At 37.4% G+C, this 23,017-nt stretch overlaps 1 protein-coding gene across 3 annotated transcripts in view; it reads left to right on the forward strand.

Moving 5' to 3' along the window:
• HSD17B2 (hydroxysteroid 17-beta dehydrogenase 2) overlaps positions 1-23,017 on the forward strand; it is a 106,059-nt gene that overhangs the window by 65,623 nt on the left and 17,419 nt on the right. For all 3 annotated transcript variants that reach the window (XM_072634204.1, XM_072634202.1, XM_072634203.1), the window contains exons 2-3: positions 5,273-5,485; positions 8,736-8,921. In XM_072634204.1, the coding sequence (XP_072490305.1) occupies positions 5,273-5,485; positions 8,736-8,921 (399 nt within the window). The remainder of the gene's footprint in view (positions 1-5,272; positions 5,486-8,735; positions 8,922-23,017) is intronic.

Raw genomic sequence — 23,017 nt, forward strand, 5'->3', positions numbered from 1 at the left:
TGACCTGAGGATAGCCAATATCACAGACCAGGGACAGCAACATCAGGCTGGTATCTAGATCCTGGTACTCCATCCGACAATTGCTAAAAAGGAGACTTGCCTAATCATAGTGAAGGAAGGGCATTCAGAGCGAAGAGAGGATGTTTGACTGGGACAGTTGAATGTGGGTTCTCTACTTCTGTGTTGCCTATGGAGGTTCACTGGTGAAACTTTAGGACCTTCCTGGAGCTCCTCATGTTTTCTCTCCACCCCCTCAAGTAACCAGGAAATCACATTAACAACCTGAGCCTTGGTCCTCTGAGCAAACCAAATCTCAATGATAGTTTCAGTACCTTTTAAAAGAAAAAACAGCCCAGCCCAGGGTGATACTGTTAGATATTTCTTTGCTATACCCAGTTATCTATGCTGGTACTATCAGACAGTCACCACCTTTGGAAGGAAGGGGACAGTGTTTGTGAGGAAGGAGTAAAGTGAAGGATTTGGATTAGATGAACCTCCAAGCTCCCTTCCATCTCAAAATCTATGACTATGAATTATACAGTGATTTAGAGCTAGAAGAGACCCCAATAACCACAGAATCAAAACTTTTCACCTTAGAGATAAGGAAAATGAAGTGGCTAAATCAGTATCTCATACAGAAAGTGCCAGAGGCAGAATTTTAACCAAATTTTTCAGACTCTAGAGCCAGTACTCTTCCCATTATGGGTGGGTTTCTTGGTAATCTGAGTACAAAAAGGCCACATGGAACCCTAGAAATGCCCTGAGGTTTGGGCAACACAGAAGCAGAGAAAACCTGTGCTCAATTGGATCTACACTGTGTCCCCAGTCCAATATCCTTTTCTAACTCTGAACGTCCTTCCCTTGCTATTTAGTTTAGTAAACCTCCTTGTGCCCATCTCTTTGATCCTGCTCCTCCACACCCATGCCTTTAATTCTAAGCTTGAGGTCACTGAGCCTTTTGACCTTCTTAGTCCCTGAGCCACTAAGATCCCTGGGTACCAAGGTCATCTTCACCCAATCTTTAATGACCTGTTTTTCTCTACTGCCACCGCTACCTTCCTGACTGCTCAGACATCAGCTCCCATACCTGCTTTTTCTCTCTCCTCTGCCAATACAGGAAACAGAAAATCAATTCAGAAATAGACTTAACATAATATAAAACATAAGTGATATATAAATATACAATATAAATATTTTTAACTTTAATAATATATAAAAAGTAGAAGTGCATCTAAAGCAATGTATCCAGTTCTGACAAGGTGAATCTCAAGCTCGCTAAGCTTATGAGCTAAGCCATAACTATTGATTCTATCCTACCAGATCCTTGTAGCAATCCTCCAGCTTTTTAAAAAAAATAGTAGCTTATTATTTTTATTTTCCAAGTAATGAGTTTTAAAATTAACCTATTCCTCCCACCAACACTCCCCTAGACAGACCTAAAAAAACAGACCCCTCAAAATATACCAACACAATATATTCCACATTGGTCATATCTGAAAATGTATGTCTCTCTTTCTGAATTCTAAGTTCTTCACCTCTTGCTGACAGAGGACAAATGTGCATTTCAGTTTTGGATTATCATTGGGTTGATCAGAGTTCTAAAGTCTTTCAGTTATTTTTCTCTATAATGTTATTATCTAAATTGTTCTCCTAGTTCTACTCCATTTTACAAGAGTTCATAAAGTTCTTCCCAATTTCCTCTAAAATTTTCTATTTCATCCTTTCTTATGGCACAATAATATGCCATCATATACATATCCCACAATTTGTTTAGTCATCCCCCAATAGGAGAATCCTTTCTTAGTGTAAAAAAAACCATGAAGCCTTTCTGGGCAAAGAAACCAACCTTTATTAAGAGAAACAAAAGGTGGGGTCTACAGTCCACCCAATATAATCTGAGACCCCAAGATACAAAATTCAGTTATTTATAGGTCTCTTCATTCATATATGGTTCAACAAAGTTCTCTATCATGCAAGATTACATTTTGTAGGTTATTATGTCCTAACTTTGTTCTTTCCTTGTCTTAATTAGCCCTTTATGAGGCTTTCTTACTTTGTATATTTTTTTAATTTTATTTTTCATTTTTAACACAATTTATAACAGATAAAACAATTCAAACTTTTGGTCAGGTGATAATTCTTTTTAAAGCATTTACAATATGGACCACAAAAGAATTTTTTTAAAAACATTAACCAACTGAGACACAAATAATATTTTGTGTTTGCTAATCTCACAAACTCTTGACCTAATTATCTCCACAGTATAACTAAGAATTAAAAGACCCCAACTTATTGTTGTTGGTCTAAAGTCCTAAGCCTAATAGCTTAATTTTAGACATAACCTCAGATGTTTCCCCTACCAATAATCTATAACTTACTAGATCTGGTATTGAGCTTACAAACCTTTTGACTATAGGAAATTGCCACCAAGAGTAGGGACATTGCAGGAAAATAATATCTCCCCAACTTCATGTCAATTCTAGGTAGGAGTAGATTGTCAACTTGCATTCAGTCAAGCTTAAAGTCTTCTAGGTGTCAGTGGGCTTACTTTATATTTTTAAAATAAAGATTAATATATAGGTATGATTATTATGGTCACATACTTAAGACATATACTTTATAATGATTTGTATACATACTTATATTCATATATAAGTATATACTTATATATATCTATAAGATACATACTTTGTAATGATTTAGTTACATTTCTAAGGTTAACTAACACAGGAATTTCCCTTAGTTTGGTTACACACAGGTTTTTTTTACCCAAGACTATGTTCTTACTATAAATCACACAGTTATTTCTTATCCTAATGATTATACCCAATTAAAGATTATCAAGGCAGTACAGAGCAAAGCGCTCAAGGATTGATCATTGAGCTTTTTCCTTTCATTAGTTTCCAGTTTTTGGGAACCACAAAAAGCGCATCTATAAATCTTTTTTGTGTATATATAGATACTTTTCCTTTTTCTTTGTTTTTGTTGGAGTCAAGTAAAATCAAGTATTAATAAGGCATCTACTATGTGTCAAGGACTATACTAAATACAGACAGGTAAAAACCAAAACCAAAACTGCCACCACCAACCCAAACACAAAACAAGAAAAGAAAAGAAAAACCAAAAGAAAAAATAAAAAGAAAAACCACAGATCAGTCCCTGCTCTTACAGAGCTCAAAGTCTAATTGTAATAATGTGTAAATAATTTTATACAAACAAGATATATAAAGGATAAATTGGAGATAATCAACAGAGGGAAGAAACTAGTGGGTTGAAGCAAGCCAGGGAATCCAGGAGGTAAAGGTGTTCCAGACATGGGAATTACCAGTGGAAATGTGTGGAGTTTGAAGATGGTCTGTGCAAGAAATAGCTAGCAAGTCAGTGCCTTGCCAAGCAAGTACTTTGCTTTGCAAAGTATGTAAGGTGGAAGAAAACTGGACAGGTAGGAGAGAGACCGGTTACAAATAACTTTAAAGGTCAAAAGGATGATCTTATAATTGATATTAGAGATTACAAGGGAATCAGTGGAGTTTTTTGAGTAGAGAGGTGATGTGATCACACTTGTGCTTTAGGAAGATTACTTTGATAGCTGAGTAGAGGATGGATTAGAGTGAAGGAGAGACTTGAAACAGGCACATCAATCATTAGGCTCTTGCCTATAGTCCAGGTGTGAGGTGACCAGGGCCTGTGCTGGAGTGGTGGCAGTATAAGAGGAGAGAAGAGGAAGTATACAAAAAGTGTTGTGAAGATGGCTGCTTCAGAAATTAGAAGTAGCTCAGTGAATAAACAGGTAGAATCCATAGGACTTGAAAACTAATTAGATATGGGGGATGAGAGAGAGTAGGGAGTTGAGGACAACAGCCTAGGTTGTGAAGCTGGGTGACCATAAGGGTAGTTCCTTTGACAATATCAGGAAAATTGAGAAAGGAGAGCATTGGGGGAAAAATAAAGAATTCAGCTTTGGACATGTTGAGTTTAAGATGTCTGTAAGACATCCAATTCAAGATGTTCGAAAGGCAATAGAAATGTGAGAATGAAGATTAGGAGGGTAGTTATAGTGTTTGATAAGTAGATCTGAGAATCATCCCTATAGAGAAGGTAATTGAATCTATGGGAGCTGATGAGATCACCAAGCAAAACAGTAAGAGGGAGAAGAGAAGAGGGCCAAGGAAGGAGCCTTGAGAGCTATCCAGGATTAATAGACATTACCTGGATGAAGATCCAACACAGGAGAATGGGAAGGAGTTGTCAGACTGACAGAGGTCTAGTAGTGGTATAGCTGGGTCCAAGAATATACACAGTTTGGTAACTTTCTGGGCATTGTTCCAAATTGCTTTGTAGAATACCTGGACCAGTTTATAGCTCCACCAACAGTGTTCTACTGTTCTTGTTTTTCCACAGTCCTTCCAACATTTATCATGTTCTGCTTTCATTTTTTCCAGTCTGATAGGTGGGAGGAAGAACATCGTAGTTGCTCTCATTTGCATTTCTTTAATTATTAGTAGTTTAGAGGTGTTTTCAATATGATTGTTTATAGGTTGATTTCTCCCTCTGAAAACTGCCTGTTCATATCCTTTAATCATTTATACCTGCTGGAGAATGGCTCTTTGTCTTATAAATTTGAATCAGTTCCTTATGTATCTTGGAACTGAGACCTTTCTCGGAGAAACCTATTGCAAAGATTTTTTTCCCCGCAATTTTCTTTCCCTTTAATTTTTACTACATTGTATTTGTCCAAAAAGCTTTTAAATTTTATATATCCACAATTGTCCATTTAGTCTTGTGTGATCCTATCACTTGTTTAGTCATGAACTTTTCCACTAATGATCCCCAGATGAAAATGACCTCTTTCAGGACAATCCCTTGTGAATTTAAGATTGGTCAGTCAGGTGCTCTGGATGAAATTCATTCGTCTATGCTTCAATCCCAGATTCCCTTGAGCCAATTATAAATGTTCTAGTCCTTGGTGGAATTTTTAATAGTACAATCACACCTTTCTATGTATTTGATAGATAAGACACTGTTTCCCCCCCCCCACCCCCAATCAAAGCGAGAGGAGAGAAAGGCAACTTAACAATAAGATCACAGAATTTAGAGCTAGAAAGGATCATCTTTGAACTATCACCCAATAAAAATTCAATCCAGTGCTGAGTCATCATCCCCCAAAGTTTGTTAAGATATCCCTTTCTTCCCCAAGGGCTACTGCTGGAGAGGATAGATTCTCTTGTTTTGGTTGTGGTCCTCACCTGTTGAATTGCTTGGCTGCTTTCAGGTGGAGATTCTGGGATTGGCCATGCCCTGTCAAAGTACCTGGATGAGTTGGGATTCACTGTATTTGTTGGTGTTCTGAATGAGAATGGACCTGGAGCTGAGGTACTGAAAAAGACCTGTTCCAAGAGAACCTCAGTTGTCCAAATGGATATTACCAACCCAGACCAGATCAAAGAAGTTCAAGCTCAAATTGCAGAAAAGGTGCAACACACAGGTATTGGGACCCTACTATTGTTCTGGGGAAATGGAGTGTTCTCCTTCTGATCATAACTGACATAAGTATTTGATAGAGCATAAGTGGAAAGCAGTTTGAAGAGAAACTGAGCATCGGCTTAATAACTTATATCACTTGAGCTGTTATAACACTTTGCAATTTGGGCAGGGAGACCCCTTTTCTTGATAATAGGAAGTAAATAGACAACTAGTTACAGAATCATTAGGATTATTATTGTCAATTAGAATCTTCGGAAGAGATATCAGAGGTCAACTAATACAATAATCCCCTCCACAATATTTCTAAGTTGTCATTTAAGTCTCTTCTTCTGCACCTCCTTGTGAAGGGGTGCTTACCAAGGTAGCCCATTCTATTATCAGACAAGTATAAATGTTAGAATTATATTCCTTCCTTGATAGCTAGTATAGTATAGTGTATAGAGAACTGACCTAGCACCTACTCTGTGACCCTGAGCAAATTAGTTCATCTCTCAATGTTGTAGGCTACCCTCCCAAATCATGAAATACAGAGCAGGGACTGAGCTGCATTAATAGAGAGAATCTCTTTATTGGGACTACCCTATAGCAATGAAATCAGGTCTCATTCCATATGTTCTCCTTATATTAATAAGTAGAAACCTTTGTCCTTCCACAGTAGCTATAACTTCCACTCATTGGTCATAGATTTGCCCTCTTAAGTGATACCAAAAGGTCTAATCCTTTTACATAATCATCCCCCCTTACAACTCATCCAAGTCTTTCTGTAAATTCTCCACTCAGGCTTGATGGCATCCAACAGTATATAGAGCTGCTTCTACTTCTCCACACTATACTGACATTATTGAAAACTAATATCATACTCTCTTTTTTAGTAGATAATATACTGTTTATTCATATTTCTCATTCTGAACTTACAATCAAAACTGCTAACTTTTAAAAATCAAAATGCTTTTAACTTTATGTCCCTAATTCCATACTTCTGTATTTTACTTTTATGAAAGTAAGTGTAGAACTTAAAATATTTTTTTTTTTATCAAATTTCATCTTGTTCATTGATGTCCATTGTTTCAGCCTACTGGAACATTTTTTCTATCTATCATCCATCATATTGGTTATTATTCTCATTTTACATCCTCTAAAAATCTCCTAAGACTGAGAAGCTGTCATCCATGTCTTCATTCAAGTTATTGGTAAAAACAACAACTTGGAATAAGACATAATGGAAAACGTACCTTTAACACAACACTAGAGACTACCCTCCAGGTTAATATCGAAGCATTAATCAATCCTTTGGGGGCAGAGAGGGAGGAGTGTGGTATGCTCATTCAACCAACTGTGAATCTTTCCAGTATTCTCAGCCAGTCCACAGTTCTTTAGGCTTGTCCACAAAGCTATCATGAAGGCCTTTGTCATTGTCTTGCTGAAATTCAAATGGCTTTTCTGTTGCATTTCTTTGCTAAATCAGTCTTGTAAGCTTGTCAAGGAAAGAGGTGAGTTTAACCTGGCTTGTTCTTAGTGAACCTATGTTGGTCTCTGTTGATCCCTATTTCCTTTTCACAGATTGTGTAGACCATTTGACTAACAATTACTTCCATGATTAACCAGTAGTTTCCAAAATTCCCTTTTTGCTTTTTTTTCAGAAGCTGTTCCTTTGTTTCTCCAGTCCTGTGGCATTTTCTTTATTAACAATGCTGACATAACCTCTGAGAAACTAGGGTCATGTTCTCTCTGTGACTTATCCCAGTACTCTCTTATTTTTTATACTAATTATTTGGGCATATAATATAATAAAGACCATTATATAAAATGAGATGAAATAGCTTAATATAACATTGATACAAGTAGTGTAGCCATAGACCACCTCTTCTCAATGTAGTTGAGCTAATTCTGGCCACACTCGTCTAAGCTAAGAAGGAAAGAGCACTATTCAATATCCACGGGCCAATGTGGGGACCTTCCTCTTTTTCTTCCTCAGATCAACTTTGAATGTAGGAGGCCTCATCTTGTTAATAACAGAAGTTACATCTCCTCAGTCTACTCATATTTACTCATTGATATCACTTTTCCTTTTTTAATGAGCCCTATTATTTTGACTGCTATTTAGTAGAAGGTCTATTTATCCAGGGCTAGTCTCTATTCCGAGCTCCATTCTCGTGTTATTAACTACCTAGTAGGTATTTCAAAGTGGTATCTCAGGCTTTTCAAACTCATTGTGTGCAAAATTAAACTCATTATATTCCTCCCCACCCAAACTTATCCCTCTTCTGAACTTCTCTAGTGCTTGTTCAGGGCGTCACCATCCTCCTACTTTCCCAGGTTCGAGATCTTACTATAATCTCTTCTCTCATTTGTTTACTCCACAAATCCAAAACACTTTTTAAATCTTATAGTTTCTTTCTCTTCAATTTCCCACACACATTTTTGCTTTTTTTTATATTTTATTATTTTATATACATATATATTTTATTATTATTTTTTTGTATTTATATTTTTTTATATTCACACAGCTACCTCTCTAGGTCAGGCCCTCATCACTTCACTTGGGTATTAATAGTAGCCTTCTAATTGGTCTGTCTCCTTTAAGTTGTTCCCCATCTCAGTCTGCCCACTACACCACGATCAAATTCACACTCAGTAAAATCCCCTGGCTCCTTATTTACTTCTAGGACCAAATAAAAACTCCTGTGTTTCATACTTAAAGCTCTTCACAACTTGACCCCTTCTTATCTTTCCAATCTTTTAATGCTTTACTTTCCTCCAAGCACTATATAGTTTAGTCTTACAGGTGTGCTTGTTATTCTTCTGTCTACTCTGTGTATTTCTTGTGTATACCTAATTATATATTAGGCTATCTTCTTCATTAGAATGTAACCTCCTTGAAGGATTTTGTTTTTTGTTTTTGTTTTTTCTTCTGTATCCCTAGCGTTTAGCACACGTAACTTCTTACCTTCAGATCAGGGTAATATGTAAAGTTCTTTGCAAACCTTTAAGTCTCATGTAAATGGTAGCCATTAATTATCTGTGTGTCCTTAGGTTAACCAGCTCAGTCTCTCTTGGCCTAAATTTTTCTAATATGTGAAGTGAGGAGGTTGAACTATATGGTCTCTAAATTCCTTTCTATGGATCCTATGATCCAGTATCTAAGTTTCAAACCTTGGTCTTATGGTTTTGAATCTAGCATTCATTTCCTTTATCTTGTACATGTCAGGAATTCTGCTTCATATTTTCCCAAATTCCTTTTTCTGTCCCAGGACTGTGGGCTGTTGTCAACAATGCTGGGGTCTTGGGTACCGTAGGAGATGGTGAGCTCCTTCCCATGAATATCTACAGACAGTGCATGGACGTGAACTTCTTTGGAGCTGTGGAAGTGACCAAGGCCTTTTTACCCCTCCTCCGGAAATCAAGGGGAAGATTTATCAATGTGAGCAGTATGGCAGGTGAGTTGAATTTGCTTACCCTTGCTTACCTTCCCACAAGCCTAGATGAGCTCTATTCCAGGAATTGAGCATCCTTTCTTGTCCATGCAATAGCCAGAAACAGGCTCCACCCAGAACCTTCAAGGAACTGCAAAATTCAATAGTCATCAATTAAATGCCACTGATAGTAATATGGTAACCTTTCTTTACATTCATGATATTGGGTAATAATAATAATCTGGAGAGGCAGCTCTAGTACTGTGCCTACTATTTGTTATGGATAGAGTTGACCTTGGCGGCAGGAAGACCTGACTGTGAAGTCTTGCCTTGGACACGTGCTGGCTCTACAACCCTGGGTGTCACTTCTCAGTGTTTCAGTGGAAGGACACAGTATTTGCAGGAGGGCAGACTAACCTGCCAACTATTCCTACTGTAAGGTCAAATGTAAAGGGGCTGATCTCTTCTGCCCTGATATGCCAGTTGTAGGGACACAAACTCTCAAAGACAGTACTGAGGTGCCGAAGAAAGAGGGGTCTATGCTAGCCTGGTTGTACAAATCTAGATTTATTAGGGCTTGTTGGGTTAATTGGGGCAGTTTAACTCATGAGACCCATTTCTTGGCAGCAGGAAAACAGAATGGTATGATGGATGCCCACAGAAAGCCCAGGTTAGACCAGAAACTGTATAGAAACAGAACAAAGAAGACATAATGCCAGGGATGGCCCAGGGGCACCTGCAAGTGTTCCCATGGGATAGTTGGAGCTTCTTCTGCTGTTTACATTTATTCAACATGGTTTACATTAACTGTGAGACTTGAGATCACATTCCCAGGCTCTGGCTGCCAAAGTACACTCAGGAAACTCCCTAAGACCAGAAATAGAATAGTAGATATCAATTTGCTTTGGTAGAAGGGCTTTTCTCCCTGAGAGTACCTTATGTTGATGGAATCACAGCAAGTACAAAATAACAGTTCATGTTGATATAACCTGGAGTTTCCATGCATTGTTTTCACCTCAGCCTTATGATGGCTGACCTTCTCAAAACTCACTTTTTGTTTTTACCTGGGGTTTATTTCCCAGTGTTTCTGTTTTATTTTTGTGTGAGATAAGAGCATAGGAATGATTGTCCCTCTTTTATAAATGGAGTAATTTAGGACCAGAAAGGTCAAATAACACGCCTGCATTTACAGAAGTGGTAAATAACAGCCAGAATTTGCACCTGGGTCTTCTGACTAGAAATTTAGCTCTCTACCACACCAGACTAAGTCCTGGAACAAGAAGTGCAGGTAATCTAGTCATTCAGTAGACTTCATTCTACTAAATCTGATGTTCTAGCTCTTATTTGCACTATTTGGGGCCTCATTTTTCCTTGGCATAGACTTCGATATACAATCCCCACCAAGGTTTAGTCATCTCAATTTCATAGGCTTAAGGGTAGACCTGGTATTTTATGAATTTTCTCTTACCCTGTTTAGATCATATAGAATATAGTCTTTTTTTTTAATGTCTGAGTCTTTGTCCCTTGGTGTGGATAGGCAGGTACAGTCAGGATTAACCAGTGTGCTTTCTGGGAGCTCTTTCAGCTGGGGCAGAACTGGGCCAGGTTGGTCTAGGTTGGGCCATGTTGTGAATAGATCTTTGGGAATGAGACTGGGTCAGCAGTGCAGCTATTGAAGTCATAGCTGGTGGGTGGGTGGGATGATAGCTAAAAAGTACAGATGAGAACTGAAGAGAATGTGAGGCAAACATTCATGTGGGAAAGAAGATGGGAATTCCTCAATGGAGTAAGCAAACAATTACCTGGTGGCAATATAGGTATGCAGTTGATATGATGGTACAGACCACGTTAGGAGTGAAGTGGTAAACCTGGGGCCATTGAGCTGAGAAGAAATAGTCAGCATCTCTTTCAGAAGGGTCATTGACGTATTGTCAGATTTTCTGTCAAAAGCTTTCTTTAAACTGAGGAAAGACACATTGGGGCAGTACAGAAAGAATGGTTGAGTGGAGGGTCTATTCTGGTGTTAAAGGGCCCCAGTTATACTGGAATGAAAATTTCTCTACAGTCACAAAATTATAGAATGCTATCTAGAACAGGCTGTATTTGAATGGAAACGTCCTCTGCTAACTCAAGACATGTAGCCATCCATTCATTTGCCTTGAGACCAAACCACAGTCTCTCTGAAAGTCTTTTTTCTTAGATTAGAGGTAAATAGGGAGAGGGCACAGATCAGTCTAGAAATGATTTACTGGGGTCAACTTGGTCTAGGAGACCAAGAAGTTGTAGTTTAAGTGTGTGTGTAGGAATGTAGAACATAAACCCAACCAATTCTTCTAGGGCAGTGCCAGAACTAAGGGCTTTTTTGGAGCCTCATAGCCTGGAATATAGGGTCTGGAACTTCTGTGGGAGGTACAGACCACAGAGAACCTTGATAGATGAGATTAGTCTAACTAGGAAGGATATAGGCATGGTCAGTGGCATCTGGTTAAGAAGAAAAGTCTTAACCTTAGCCCAGAGGGACACTGCCTGACTTTTATTAGCTTTATTTAATATAATATAATTATATATAATTAATATAATCTTATATTAATATAAATAATATTTGTCCCCACTCCTGGACTATGAGTCTTTCATTCTCCTGACTTCACCATCATGTCCCCTGCACAGGCACTTTCTCCTGCTCCTTCCTTTTTTCAGTTCCCTTTTATGTTTTGTTTTCCTTCATTATAATTTAAGCTCCTTGTGGGTAGGGACTGTTTTTCCTTTTTCCTTTAATTTGTATACTCCACTCTACTCTCAGTACAATCCCTGGCATATTGTAAGTGCTCTGTAAGTGTTTGTTGACTTGACCTGATAGAACCAAGTACAGTTCTCTTGCATATTCCTTCAAGTTAAACTTAAACTATTAATGATTTTTTGTCATTAATTCCAAATCCACCTAACAGTAGTGTCATCTAGCCCATTTGTATCATGTCCATAAAGGTGGCATAACAACATTTTGTTAGATTTGTTGCTGATATCCAGATATTCTGTAATTATGCCATTCCCCTGATCATCCTGTCATAAAAAGGGGAGAGAAAAAAGTGAAGTTAAGCCTGGCAGTACCTGTTCAAATGCACTTGGAGAAAAGACCCTCTTCCTTTATTAAGAATTATGGTTGTCTTTCTGCAACTATACCTAGTATGCCTGTTTCTGCTGCCTCAAAAATCATCTAATTTAAGACCACTAATTATCCACTGTAATTTGTAATTATTCCCTCTATCAACATGACCATCTCCCCTCCCCCCAAGTATATAATATCTTTAGTTGTAATGTTTGGGCATAGTTCCAAATCTCTCTTCAGAATGGTTGAATCAGTTCACAAATTACCAACAATCAGCATTCAGTTATAAGAATAATCTCACTGGTACCCAAAAGAAAGGGCCTGATAATGACATTTCCTGTCTCCCCTATGTCTCCTCCTGTCTTACTATGCCTGGCACACCCAGAGCTGAATGGCTCTAATCAAATATTTCTGGGACTGGAAGGCTAAAAACTCGAATTGTATCTTCAGCTCCACTCATAAGAAAAATGTCCATCCTTATGACACTCCCTTGACAAACTGCTGTGTTGTTTAGACTAAAGAAGAGGAAAATTAAAAGGAAAATGATAATTGTCTCCAAGTATTCAGAGAACTATTATGAAAAAGACTAGTATCCTTGACTCCAAAGGGTATTTGCAGAGAGACAGATTCTAGTTTAATATGAGGACAAATTTCCTAATAATTACAAGTGTTCTAAGAAGCAGTAGAAAGCTCCCCATCAGGGGAGACATTAGTGTGGACACTAGATGAGGAGCTGCAGAAGGTATGCATCAGGTATTGTCAAAGGGCCGCACCCAAGGACCTAGAGGACCACATGTGGCCTTGAAGCTGCAAGTTCCCAACTCCTGGCTTTGGGGCCTTTTCTCAAAATGAAAGTTACAGGAGGAACTCGCTGCTGGGAGATAGGAGACAGAGGGTTACAGAGAGAAGGCTGTTGAGGCATGGTGTCAAAGTCTGGGAAACAATGTGTTCAATATTTTGATCAATTGTTTTGGTGAAGCTTAACTGACATATTCATCAAATTTTCCAATAAAATAAATCTGGGAGACGTAGCTAATGCACTGGAAGATAGAATTAGCATTCAAAAATACATTGGCAGTCAAAAATGATGGACTGAATCTAATAGGATGATATTTAATAACATAATAATAATTAATAATAGCTAACATCTACATAGAGTTTACTGTGTACCAGACACTGTGTTTGCCATCATGATATCATTTGATCCTCACAACAATCCTATGAAGCTGGTGCTGCTGTTATCCCCATTTTATAGATGAGGAAACTAAGGAAAACAGAAGTGAAATGACTTGTTCAGGGTCACACAAGTAGTAAGTGTCTGAGGCTGGATTTTAACTCAGTTTGTTCTGACTCCAGGGCCAGTGTTGTATCCACTTCACCACCTAGCTTCTAGTAAGTGCAATATCGTACAATTGTGTTAAAAGGAAAAAAAAATCAGCTGTGCATGTATTGGATGAGGTATGCCCAGATAATAGTTCCTGTTAATTGGAGTCAGGAGGAATTGAGTTTAAATCTTGCCTCATATTAGCTATCTATATGACCCTGAATGAGTTGTTTGACTTCTCTCAGTCTCAATTTCTTCATCTATAAAATAGGGATGATGACAGCATAGGAAAGCTGTGCAGCTCAACTGGGCTAACATATGTAAAATGTTTTGCAAACCTTGAAATTTTATATAAATGCTAGCTATTGTCATTATAAAGGTCTGGGGCTTTTAGTGACTATAATCTTCATATACATCAATGCAGCATGGAACAACATGCGGTGAGCAGAAGCTGTATTAGAACCTATATACGTTCTAGGATGTTTATAGCAGCTCCTTTTGTAGTGGCAAAGAACTGAACGTTGCAGGGGTGCCCATCAATTGGGGGGGTGTGTGCCTGAACAAATTGTGGTATATAATTGTGATGGAATACTACTGTGCTATAAAAAATAATGAGCCCAATAATTTTAGAAAAACATGGAAAGACTTGCACAAAATAATGAAGAGCAAAATGAGTAGAACCAAGAGAACAGTAATATGATACATATAATATAACATATATAATATAATATAGTAATATAATAGTAGCAGCAATATTGTTTTAAGAAGAGCTTTGAGTGAATAAATCATTTTGACTATTATAAATATATAAATGATCTACAACAGACATGTGAAAAAAGACGCTATCTTCATCCAGAGAAAGAACTGATAAACAGAATTATGTATACAACAATTTTTCATATATTTACCTATTCATGTGTCTAATGGTAGACATCTCTAGGGCAGGGGAGGGGGAGGGAAGGAAAGAAAAAGAAATAAAAAGAAATTTACATGATAATTTTGTTGTATATTTGAAAGGAATAGCAAGTTGTGTATAGTAGATTTTCAATTTCATGTATAATTATCTTTTTTTGTTGTACTGTTTTATGGAAATACTCATTTTATTCCACAAATTAAAAAAAGACATAATAGAAAAAAAGAGAAGCATAATATCTAGAATGAGGGAGGGAAAGGCCTCTGCTGAGGGCAGAATACTTCAGCAATACCATGTTTGGTTTTCTAGATCACATTTAATGGAGGACATTGTCAAGTTAGGATGTATCTAAAGAGTGACCAGAAGGGTGAAAGATCTTGAAGGTGACCATACTATATAAAGATTCATTTAAAAACCTATGGATTTTCAGTTTGAAGGAAAAAAAGATTCAGGGGCCCCATGAGAAGTACCCCTAAATACTTGAAGGACTGTCATACACAAGAGAAATTGGGTTACTTTGTGGAGGGCCCAGAGGGCAGAACTATCAGCACTGAGCCCAAGTATCAGAGAAGTGGATTTCAGTCTGGTGTAAGGAAAGGCTGGCTTCTGTGCTGAAGGTTGATCACTACAGGGATGTTGGGGAGTAGGATTTCTGCTTTGGGTGTGTTTGTGCAAGGTGATTTCAGAGGTTCTTTACCTTTATTCTCTATTAAGCAATCCTAGTCCTTTCAACAGACTGTTGGGTGATGTAGTCACTGAACTCTTCACCATCCCAGTTGTTTTCAATCTTATTAATGTCTTTTTTTTTTGAATGCAGTAATCAGTCAATCAATAAACATGTATTAAGCTACCCTGTGCCAGGTACCATATCAAGTATTGGATAGCCAGAAATGAATTTATATCTCGGACAGGGCCTGAGCAGGGCAGAGGGAGAAAGAATAGTTACCTTCCTTATTCTTGATCCTCTGCATCTATTAATTCCCCAAATCATTAGCTGTGATGGGCCCCTTACAATGCTGGCTATGACTAAGACTTTGGTCATGGATAAGGAGGTGGAAGATAACAATTAGGAAGCTTTGATCTGTGACTCACTGACTGCTGATCAAGAGTATTCATCTAGAAAATTCCTCTCAGAGAAAGTGGGTTCACACATGTTTATAAAGGAAACTCGGAACAAAGGGGAAAAAAGGGTGGAAACTGGTTGTGCTCTGGTGCATTGCCAACTGCCTCCTTTAGCCTCATTATTTTGCCAAGCATCTGTTTGCTTTCCTATAGTGTCACTCAAGTTACACCCTGCCGAATCTTTAATACTTGGCCCAGGCCAGTGCCAAATGCCCTTTGTCCAAGTGCCAACCTTATAAGAACACTGGTAATTCTGAAGGCTGTAAGATACTTACTTCTGCCTAATTGTCTACAGATTCTCACCTTCCATAAACTCAATTTAGAGATTTTTTTTTCTATTAATTGTGTGAAAAAATGACCACCCCCTTCCACACGTTTCTGATTTCCAGCACTGTACACTTTGTATATCTTTTGTTTAAGAAAAGAAGTTATTTATTTTCATTCTTATTTTTTTATTAATTTATTTTTAGTTTTCAACATTCATTTCCACAAGATTTTGAGTCCTAAATTTTCTCCCCATCTTTCCCCTCCCCCCACCTTAAGACACCATGCATTCTGATTACCTCATTCCCCCAATCTGCCCCCCCCCCCTTTTATCACACCCCTCCTTTCCCTTTCCCCCATCTTCTCTCTTTTCTTGTAGGGCAAGATAGATTTCTCTACCCCATTACCTGTATTTCTTATTTCCCAGTTGCATGCAAAAACAATTCTCAACATTCGTTCCTTAAACTTTGAGTTCTAACTTCTCTCCCTTCTTTCCTCCCCACCCATCCCCACTGAGAAAGCAAAGCATTCAATATAGGTTATACTTGTGTAGTTATGCAAAAGACTTCCATAATAGTCATGTTGTGAAAGACTAGCTATATTTCCCTCCATCCTATCCTGCTCCCCATTTATACTATTCTCTCTTTTGACCTTGTCTCTTCCCAAAAGTGTTGACTTCTAATTACTCCCTCCTCCCATCTGTTCTCTCTTCTATCACCCTCCCACATCCCACTCATCCCCTTCTCTCCTACTTTCCTGTAGTGTAAGATAGATTTTCACACCAAATTGAGTGTGCATGTCATTCCCTTCACTTTTTCCCTCTCACCTTCCCCTTTTTCCCCTCCATTGAAAAAGCTTTTTCTTGGCTCTTTTATGAGAGATAATTTGCCCCATTTCATTTCTCCCTTTCTCCTCCCAATATATTCCTCTCTCACACCTTAATTTTATTTTTTTAGATATCATCCCTTCCTGGTCAACTCACCCTGTGACTCCTGTCTATATGTATATAATCCTTCCAACTATCCAGACACTGAAAAAAGTTTCAAGAGTTACAAATATTGTCTTTCCATGCAGGAATGTAAACACTTCAACTTTAGTAAGTCCCTTATGGTTTCTCTTTCCTGTTTACCTTTTTCATACTTCTCTTGATTCTTGTGTTTGAAAGTCAAATTTTCTATTCAGCTCTGGTCTTTTCATCAAGAATGCTTGAAAATCCTCTATTTCATTGAATGACTATTTTTTCCCCTGAAATATTATACTCAGTTTTGCTGGGTAGGTGATTCTTGGTTTTAATCCTAGTTCCTTTCACTTCTGGAATATCATATTCCAAGCCCTTTGATCCTTGAATGTGGAAGCTGTTAGATCTTGTGTTATCCTGATTGTATTTCCATAATACTTGAATTGTTTCTTTCTGGATGCTTGCAATTTTTTCTCCTTGACCTGGGAACTCTGGAATTTGGCTACAATATTTCTAGGAATTTTTCTTTTCAGATCTCTTTCAGGAGGTGATCAGTGAATTCTTTCAATATTTATTTTACCCTCTGGTTCTAGAATACCAGGGCAGTTTTCCTTGATAATTTCATGAAAGATTATGTCTAGGCTCCTATTTTGATCATGGCTTTCAGGTAGCCCCATAATTTTTAAATTGTCTCTCCTGGATCTATTTTCCAGGTCAGTTGTTTTTCCAATGAGATATTTTACATTGTCTTCTATTTTTTCATTCTTTTGGTTTTTATTTTGTAATTTCTTGGTTTCTTATAAAGTCATTAGCTTCTCTCTGCTCCATTCTAATTTTTAAAGAACAATTTTCTTCAGTGAACTTTTGAACCTCCTTTTTCATTTGGCTAAATCTGCTTTTTAAAGCATTCTTCTCCTCATTGGCTTTTGGACCTCTTTTCCCATTTGAGTTAGTGTACTTTTAAAGGTGTTATTTTCTTCAGCTTTTTTTGAGTCTCCTTTAGCAAGCTGTTGACTCACTTTTCATGATTTTCTTACATGGCTCTGATTTCTCTTCCTAATTTTTCCTGCACCTCTTTTATTTGATTTTCAAAATCCTTTTTGAGCTCTTCCATGGACTGAGACCATTGCATCTAGTTTTTAGAGGTTTTGGATGCAGAAGTCTTAACTTTTATGTATTCCTCTGATGGTATGCTTTGTTCTTCCTCATCTGAAAGGATGGAAGAAAATACCTGTTCACCAAGGAAGTAACCTTCTATAGTCTTATTTTATTTCCCCTTTTTGGACATCTTCCCAGCCAGATTTTGAATCCTTTGTCAAGTGGAGGGTATACTTTAGGGATCTATAAGTTCTCAGTTTCTCCAAGGTGGCACAATCAAGGGAGAGGAGTTTACTTCTCTCCTAGCCTGTGCTCTGATCTGGGGGAAAACACAAGCTTTTCTGCCCAGGATCTGTAAGCAGAATTCCCTCTCTAGAACCTCCACCAGCTCCACCATACTAGTGCTCCTCCTTACCCCAGGGCTGCCACTCAGAACTGAGATCCAGATCAGCTGCTCGATTCTCCTAGGATCTTTAGGCCAGGGCTCCAAAAATGGATCCTGTTACCTCAGTGGCTGCCACTGCCCTGGGGTTGGGGCTGGGGCCTGATGCAGCTCCCTTCTCACCCAGGTGGAAGAGCTTTCTCACTGACCTTTGAAGCTGTCTTTAGTGTTTGTGGGTTGAGAAATCTGGGAAACACAATTGCTGCCTGTGATTCCATGCCCTGAAGCCTGCACCTGTAGTGTGGTCAAAGCTGGGCTGCACTCCACTCTGAGCTGGGTGCAATGAACCTTTCCTGTTGGCCTTCCAGGTTATCTTGGACTGAAAATCTCTTTCCCTCTGTTGTTTTGTGGCTTCTTCTGCTCTAGAATTTGTTTAGAGTCAATTTTTACAGGTATTTTATGGGCTATGGGAGTAGAGCTAGAGAAGGTCAGTCCTTCTATTCTGCCATCTTGGCTCCGCCTCCCAAAAAGTTCTTGTATGCCTTTTTTTGAGTCATTTTCTGTATTCATTTGAGTTTTTCCATTTTCTTTAATTCAAGAAGGAATGTGGCACAGTGGATAAAGAGTGTAGACTGAGAGTCAGGAGAACTGTGTGCAAATCCTGCTGTCACCCATTATTTGCTGTGTGATCTGAGGCAAATCACTTCTATCTGAGCCTTTTTTTCCCTTATATAATATTAACAATAGCTAAATTTATATAATGCTTACTATGTGCCAAGCACTGTGCTAAGTGCTTTACAATTATTACTGTGATTTGATCCTCATGAGAACCCTTGGAGGTAGGTGCTATTATTAAAATCCATTTTACAGATGAAGAAACTGAGGTAGATAGAAACTGAGACTTGTCCAGGATCACTCAGCTAGTCAGTGTCTGAGGCTGAACTCCAGCCAGGTCTAGTGATCTGTCCATTATACTACTTAGCTGCCTCAAAAATGCTTGCCCTATTAGATTGTTGTGCCCGGTACATAGGCACTATAAAAATGCTGTTATGTTTACTGTGTCAAATACAGCATGGTTTAATTAATTAATTAGGGTAGCAATAACCAATAAATTGAAGTCATTAGTGTCTCTAGGTTATAGTTGAGACTCCACTAACTGAAGACTGGGCTAGGGAGGCTGCCCCTGGGGGAGAGCAGGATGGGATGGGAGAGGAATACAGGGACAAAGGACTGAAAGTTTTCTCAGCACCCTTTCAATTTGGCATCTTGGGGCAGACTCAGTCATCCTGTCATTGTTATGACTTTGGTTAATGAATATAATTAGATTACTCCCTTAAGATGCTAAATAGCATTAGACAACAATAACAATAGCAGCTCTTTCCTTTCTTTCATGGCATAAATTCATTGGGTCATCCAAGAGGCTCTTCCTATCTGTCTAATATATTGTATTTTGTGTTCCTCCCTCATCCTACTCTATTTGTATCAAAGCTTTCTGTTTACATGGATTATTGCCCCTACTAGACTCTTACATCTTTGGTAGCAGGGACAGCCCCTTGTTCCTTTTTATATCTGTATATCCTCAGTACAAGGGCCTGCATACAGCAAACACTTTTAAATGTCAAATTATGTTTTTTTTCCCATACCAGAGAATATAACTTGTCCTATTGTATACATTTTTAGATTATTCAAGGACAAAACTGCCATGGCTAGGGACATCTGTTTATCTGTAATCTTCAAAGCAGTAATTCAATTGGTGTCTTTCACAATCCCAGATACTGTCATAAAATACCCTTGTCTGAACTATGTCAAAAATTCAACTTTTTATACTTATGTGATAATTATGAGCCACACCTCCAATTCAATAAACATTGAATACATATGTGCCAGCTACTATGGAAGGTACTGAGAATATAAAGGCAAAAATGAAACATTCCCAGCAGCCGGTAAGTAAATAGTCTACTGATGTGTGTGTGTATGTGTGTGTGGGTATGCAAACTGATCTCTACAGGTAACAGACAAGGCACTGGTTAAATCATGGACTTTGGAACCCTGAGACCTTAAAAGTCTTTGCCAAACTCACTAGCATGATAAATATACTTATTTGTATCAAATGCCAGGAGTAATGTGTCTCCAGACAAACAAACTCTCAAGATAAATCCATAGATTTTCTCCAGATCATGGTTTGATTGCTTTGATACAATATTTGTAGTTGACACTGACATCTGCAGTTCAATGCATTATGGACAAAATTCAATAAAGCTGAAGTTTTAACCTTCAGTTTAAAAAAAAATGAACTCTCTAAGCACAAAATGGGAGAAACATAGTTAAAAAAGCAGTTGATAGGAGGAAAAATGCTTTAGGATTTTAGTTTACTGCAAGTTCAGCAGTGCCATGTGGCCAACCAAAAAGCCAAGGCCATCTTAGACAGGCACAATGTCAGGATTAAGGAAGTACCCAGCCCTGTTTGGATCACCTCTGGAACATTGTTCCGAGTGCCACGTTTTAGGAAAGACACTGCTCATCTAAAGAGCATTCAGAGGAGACCAACTCAAAGAATGAAGGGACTTTATAAAAAATTGGTTGAAGTGACTAGGGGAGTTTATCCTAGAAAAGAAGAAACTTGGGATGGAGGGAGGTTGAAGTAGATTGGAGAATGACAGCTTTCTAAGCATTTGAAGGGCTTTTAAAGTAGAAGAGTATATTATATTTGTTCTGTTTGGTTCTAGAAGAGATAGAAGTAATAGAAAGAATTTACAGGGATGCAGGTGTGGACCAATCCCAGAACTACCTAAGTATTAGAATGGTCCAATAGGACTCGACTTCCTTGATTCCCTGTCTGTGACTTGGTTAAAGTGGAGGCTGATGGCTATGTGCCATGGCTCCTGTAAGGGGGAATCCTACTCTGGAACAGTTTGGACTATGTGACCTTTGAGGGTTTTTCAACTCTAGACTTCTTTAATTGTATGATTATCATCTTATAATTTAATTAAAAAATAAAACATTTGCGAGTTTGTATTTTTTTTTATAAACAAGCAGTGTTTAGTTAATAATAGGTAACTTTTATGTAGAACTTTAAGGTTTGTAAAGTGCTGGACTTGTAGTCAAGATGACATCCAATCCCACTCATATTTACTAGTAAAGAAGTTAAATGATTGACTCAAAGTTATAGGAATAATTAGTGAAGGGATGAAGATTAGATTATTGAGAGACAGTATAGTAAAGTGTAAGAGTAGTAGACTATCTGGAGTCAGAGGCCTGAGGTTCAAATCTTACCTCTGATGTTTGTTTCCTGTGTGACCTTGGGTAAATCACCCAACCTCCAAAGGTTTCAGTTTTCTCATCTGTAAGATAAGTGGATTGGACTACAATGGTCTTTGAAGTGCCTTACAGAGCTATGATCCTGTCTTCCCTAAGGTCACTTCCATCCATTGGTGTACTACAGCTGGCTCATACAAGTGGGAGCTGTTTGTTAAATTTTTAGTGTAAGCATTTACACTTTGGCAATTGGCAGAAAAATACAATTAAAATAAAGGATTGGAGTAGAATCTGTTATGTTTTAATTGAAGTAAAAAAAGGCAGGGGTACCAATCATAATCTTAGACAGAGCAAAACCAAAAATAGACCTAATTAAGAGAGATAATTGGAGAAACTACATCTTGCTAAAAGACCATAGACAATGAAGAAATATCAATACTAAATATATATTCATCAAGTGGCATAGCATCCAAAATCTTAAGGGAAAAGTTAAATAAATTATATGAGACAATAGACAGTAAAATTTTACTAGTGAGGGACCTCAACTTTCCCATATCAGAGCTAGATAAATCAAACTACAAGATAAATAAGAAAGAAGTTAAGGAGATTTTAGAAAAGTTAGTTATATTAAACCTCTGGAGAAAATCAAATGGGAATAGAAAGAAACATACCCCTTTCTATGTACATTCCACCTTCACAAAAACTGACCATGTATTCAAACATAAAAGCTTCATAATCAAATACAGAAAAGCAGAAATATTAAATGCATCCTTTCAGACCATAATGCAATAAAATTATATTCAATAAAGAGTTGTCAAAGCATAGATTAAAAATTAGAGGCTAAATATTCTAATTCTAAAGAATGAGTGGGTCAAAGAGTAAATCATAGAAACAATCAATAATTGTGTTAAAAACAGTGACAACTATGAGACAAGATACTATAATTTGTGAGATGCAGCCAAAGCAATATTAAGGGAAACTTTGTATCTCTGAGTGTTTGCATCAATAAAAAAGAGAAATAACAAATCAATGAATTGCTCATGCAACTAAAAAGAAACTAGAAAAAGAAATTAAAAATACCTAATTAAATGCTAAAATAGAAATTCTGAAAATTAAAGGAGAGATTAAAACTGAAATTAAAAATTCATTGAACTAATAAATAAAACTAGGAGCTGGTTTAGTGAAAGAAAAAATTCCAATAACATTATTGGTTATTTTGGTTGTAAAAAAGAAAGAAGAAAATCAAAATATCAGTATTAAAAATGAAAAGGGTGAATGTACTACCAAAGAAGATAAAATCAAAACAATTATTAGGAGTTATTTTGCTCAATTATATATCTATAAATGAATTTTCTATAAGAAAATCTAAGTGAAATGAATGAATATTTATAAAAATATGATCTGCTCAGATTAACAGAACAGGAAATAGAATATTTAAATGACTCTATCTCAGAAAAAGAAATTGAACAAGCCATAAATGGGGTCCCTAAGAAAAACTCTTCAGGACCAGATGGATTTGCAAGTAAATTCTACCAAACATTTTTTCCCCAAATTTATTAATTTGTTTGTTTTCAGTTTTCAACAATCACTTCCATAAGTTTTAAATTTTCTCCCCTTCCTTTTCTGCTCCCTCCCCAAAACAGCATGCAGTTTTATATGGGCTCTACACTTACTTGTTAAGCACATTTTCATATTAGTCAT

Source organism: Notamacropus eugenii, chromosome 1 (genome assembly GCF_028372415.1).
Source record: "Notamacropus eugenii isolate mMacEug1 chromosome 1, mMacEug1.pri_v2, whole genome shotgun sequence".
Classification (NCBI taxonomy): Eukaryota; Metazoa; Chordata; class Mammalia; order Diprotodontia; family Macropodidae; genus Notamacropus; species Notamacropus eugenii.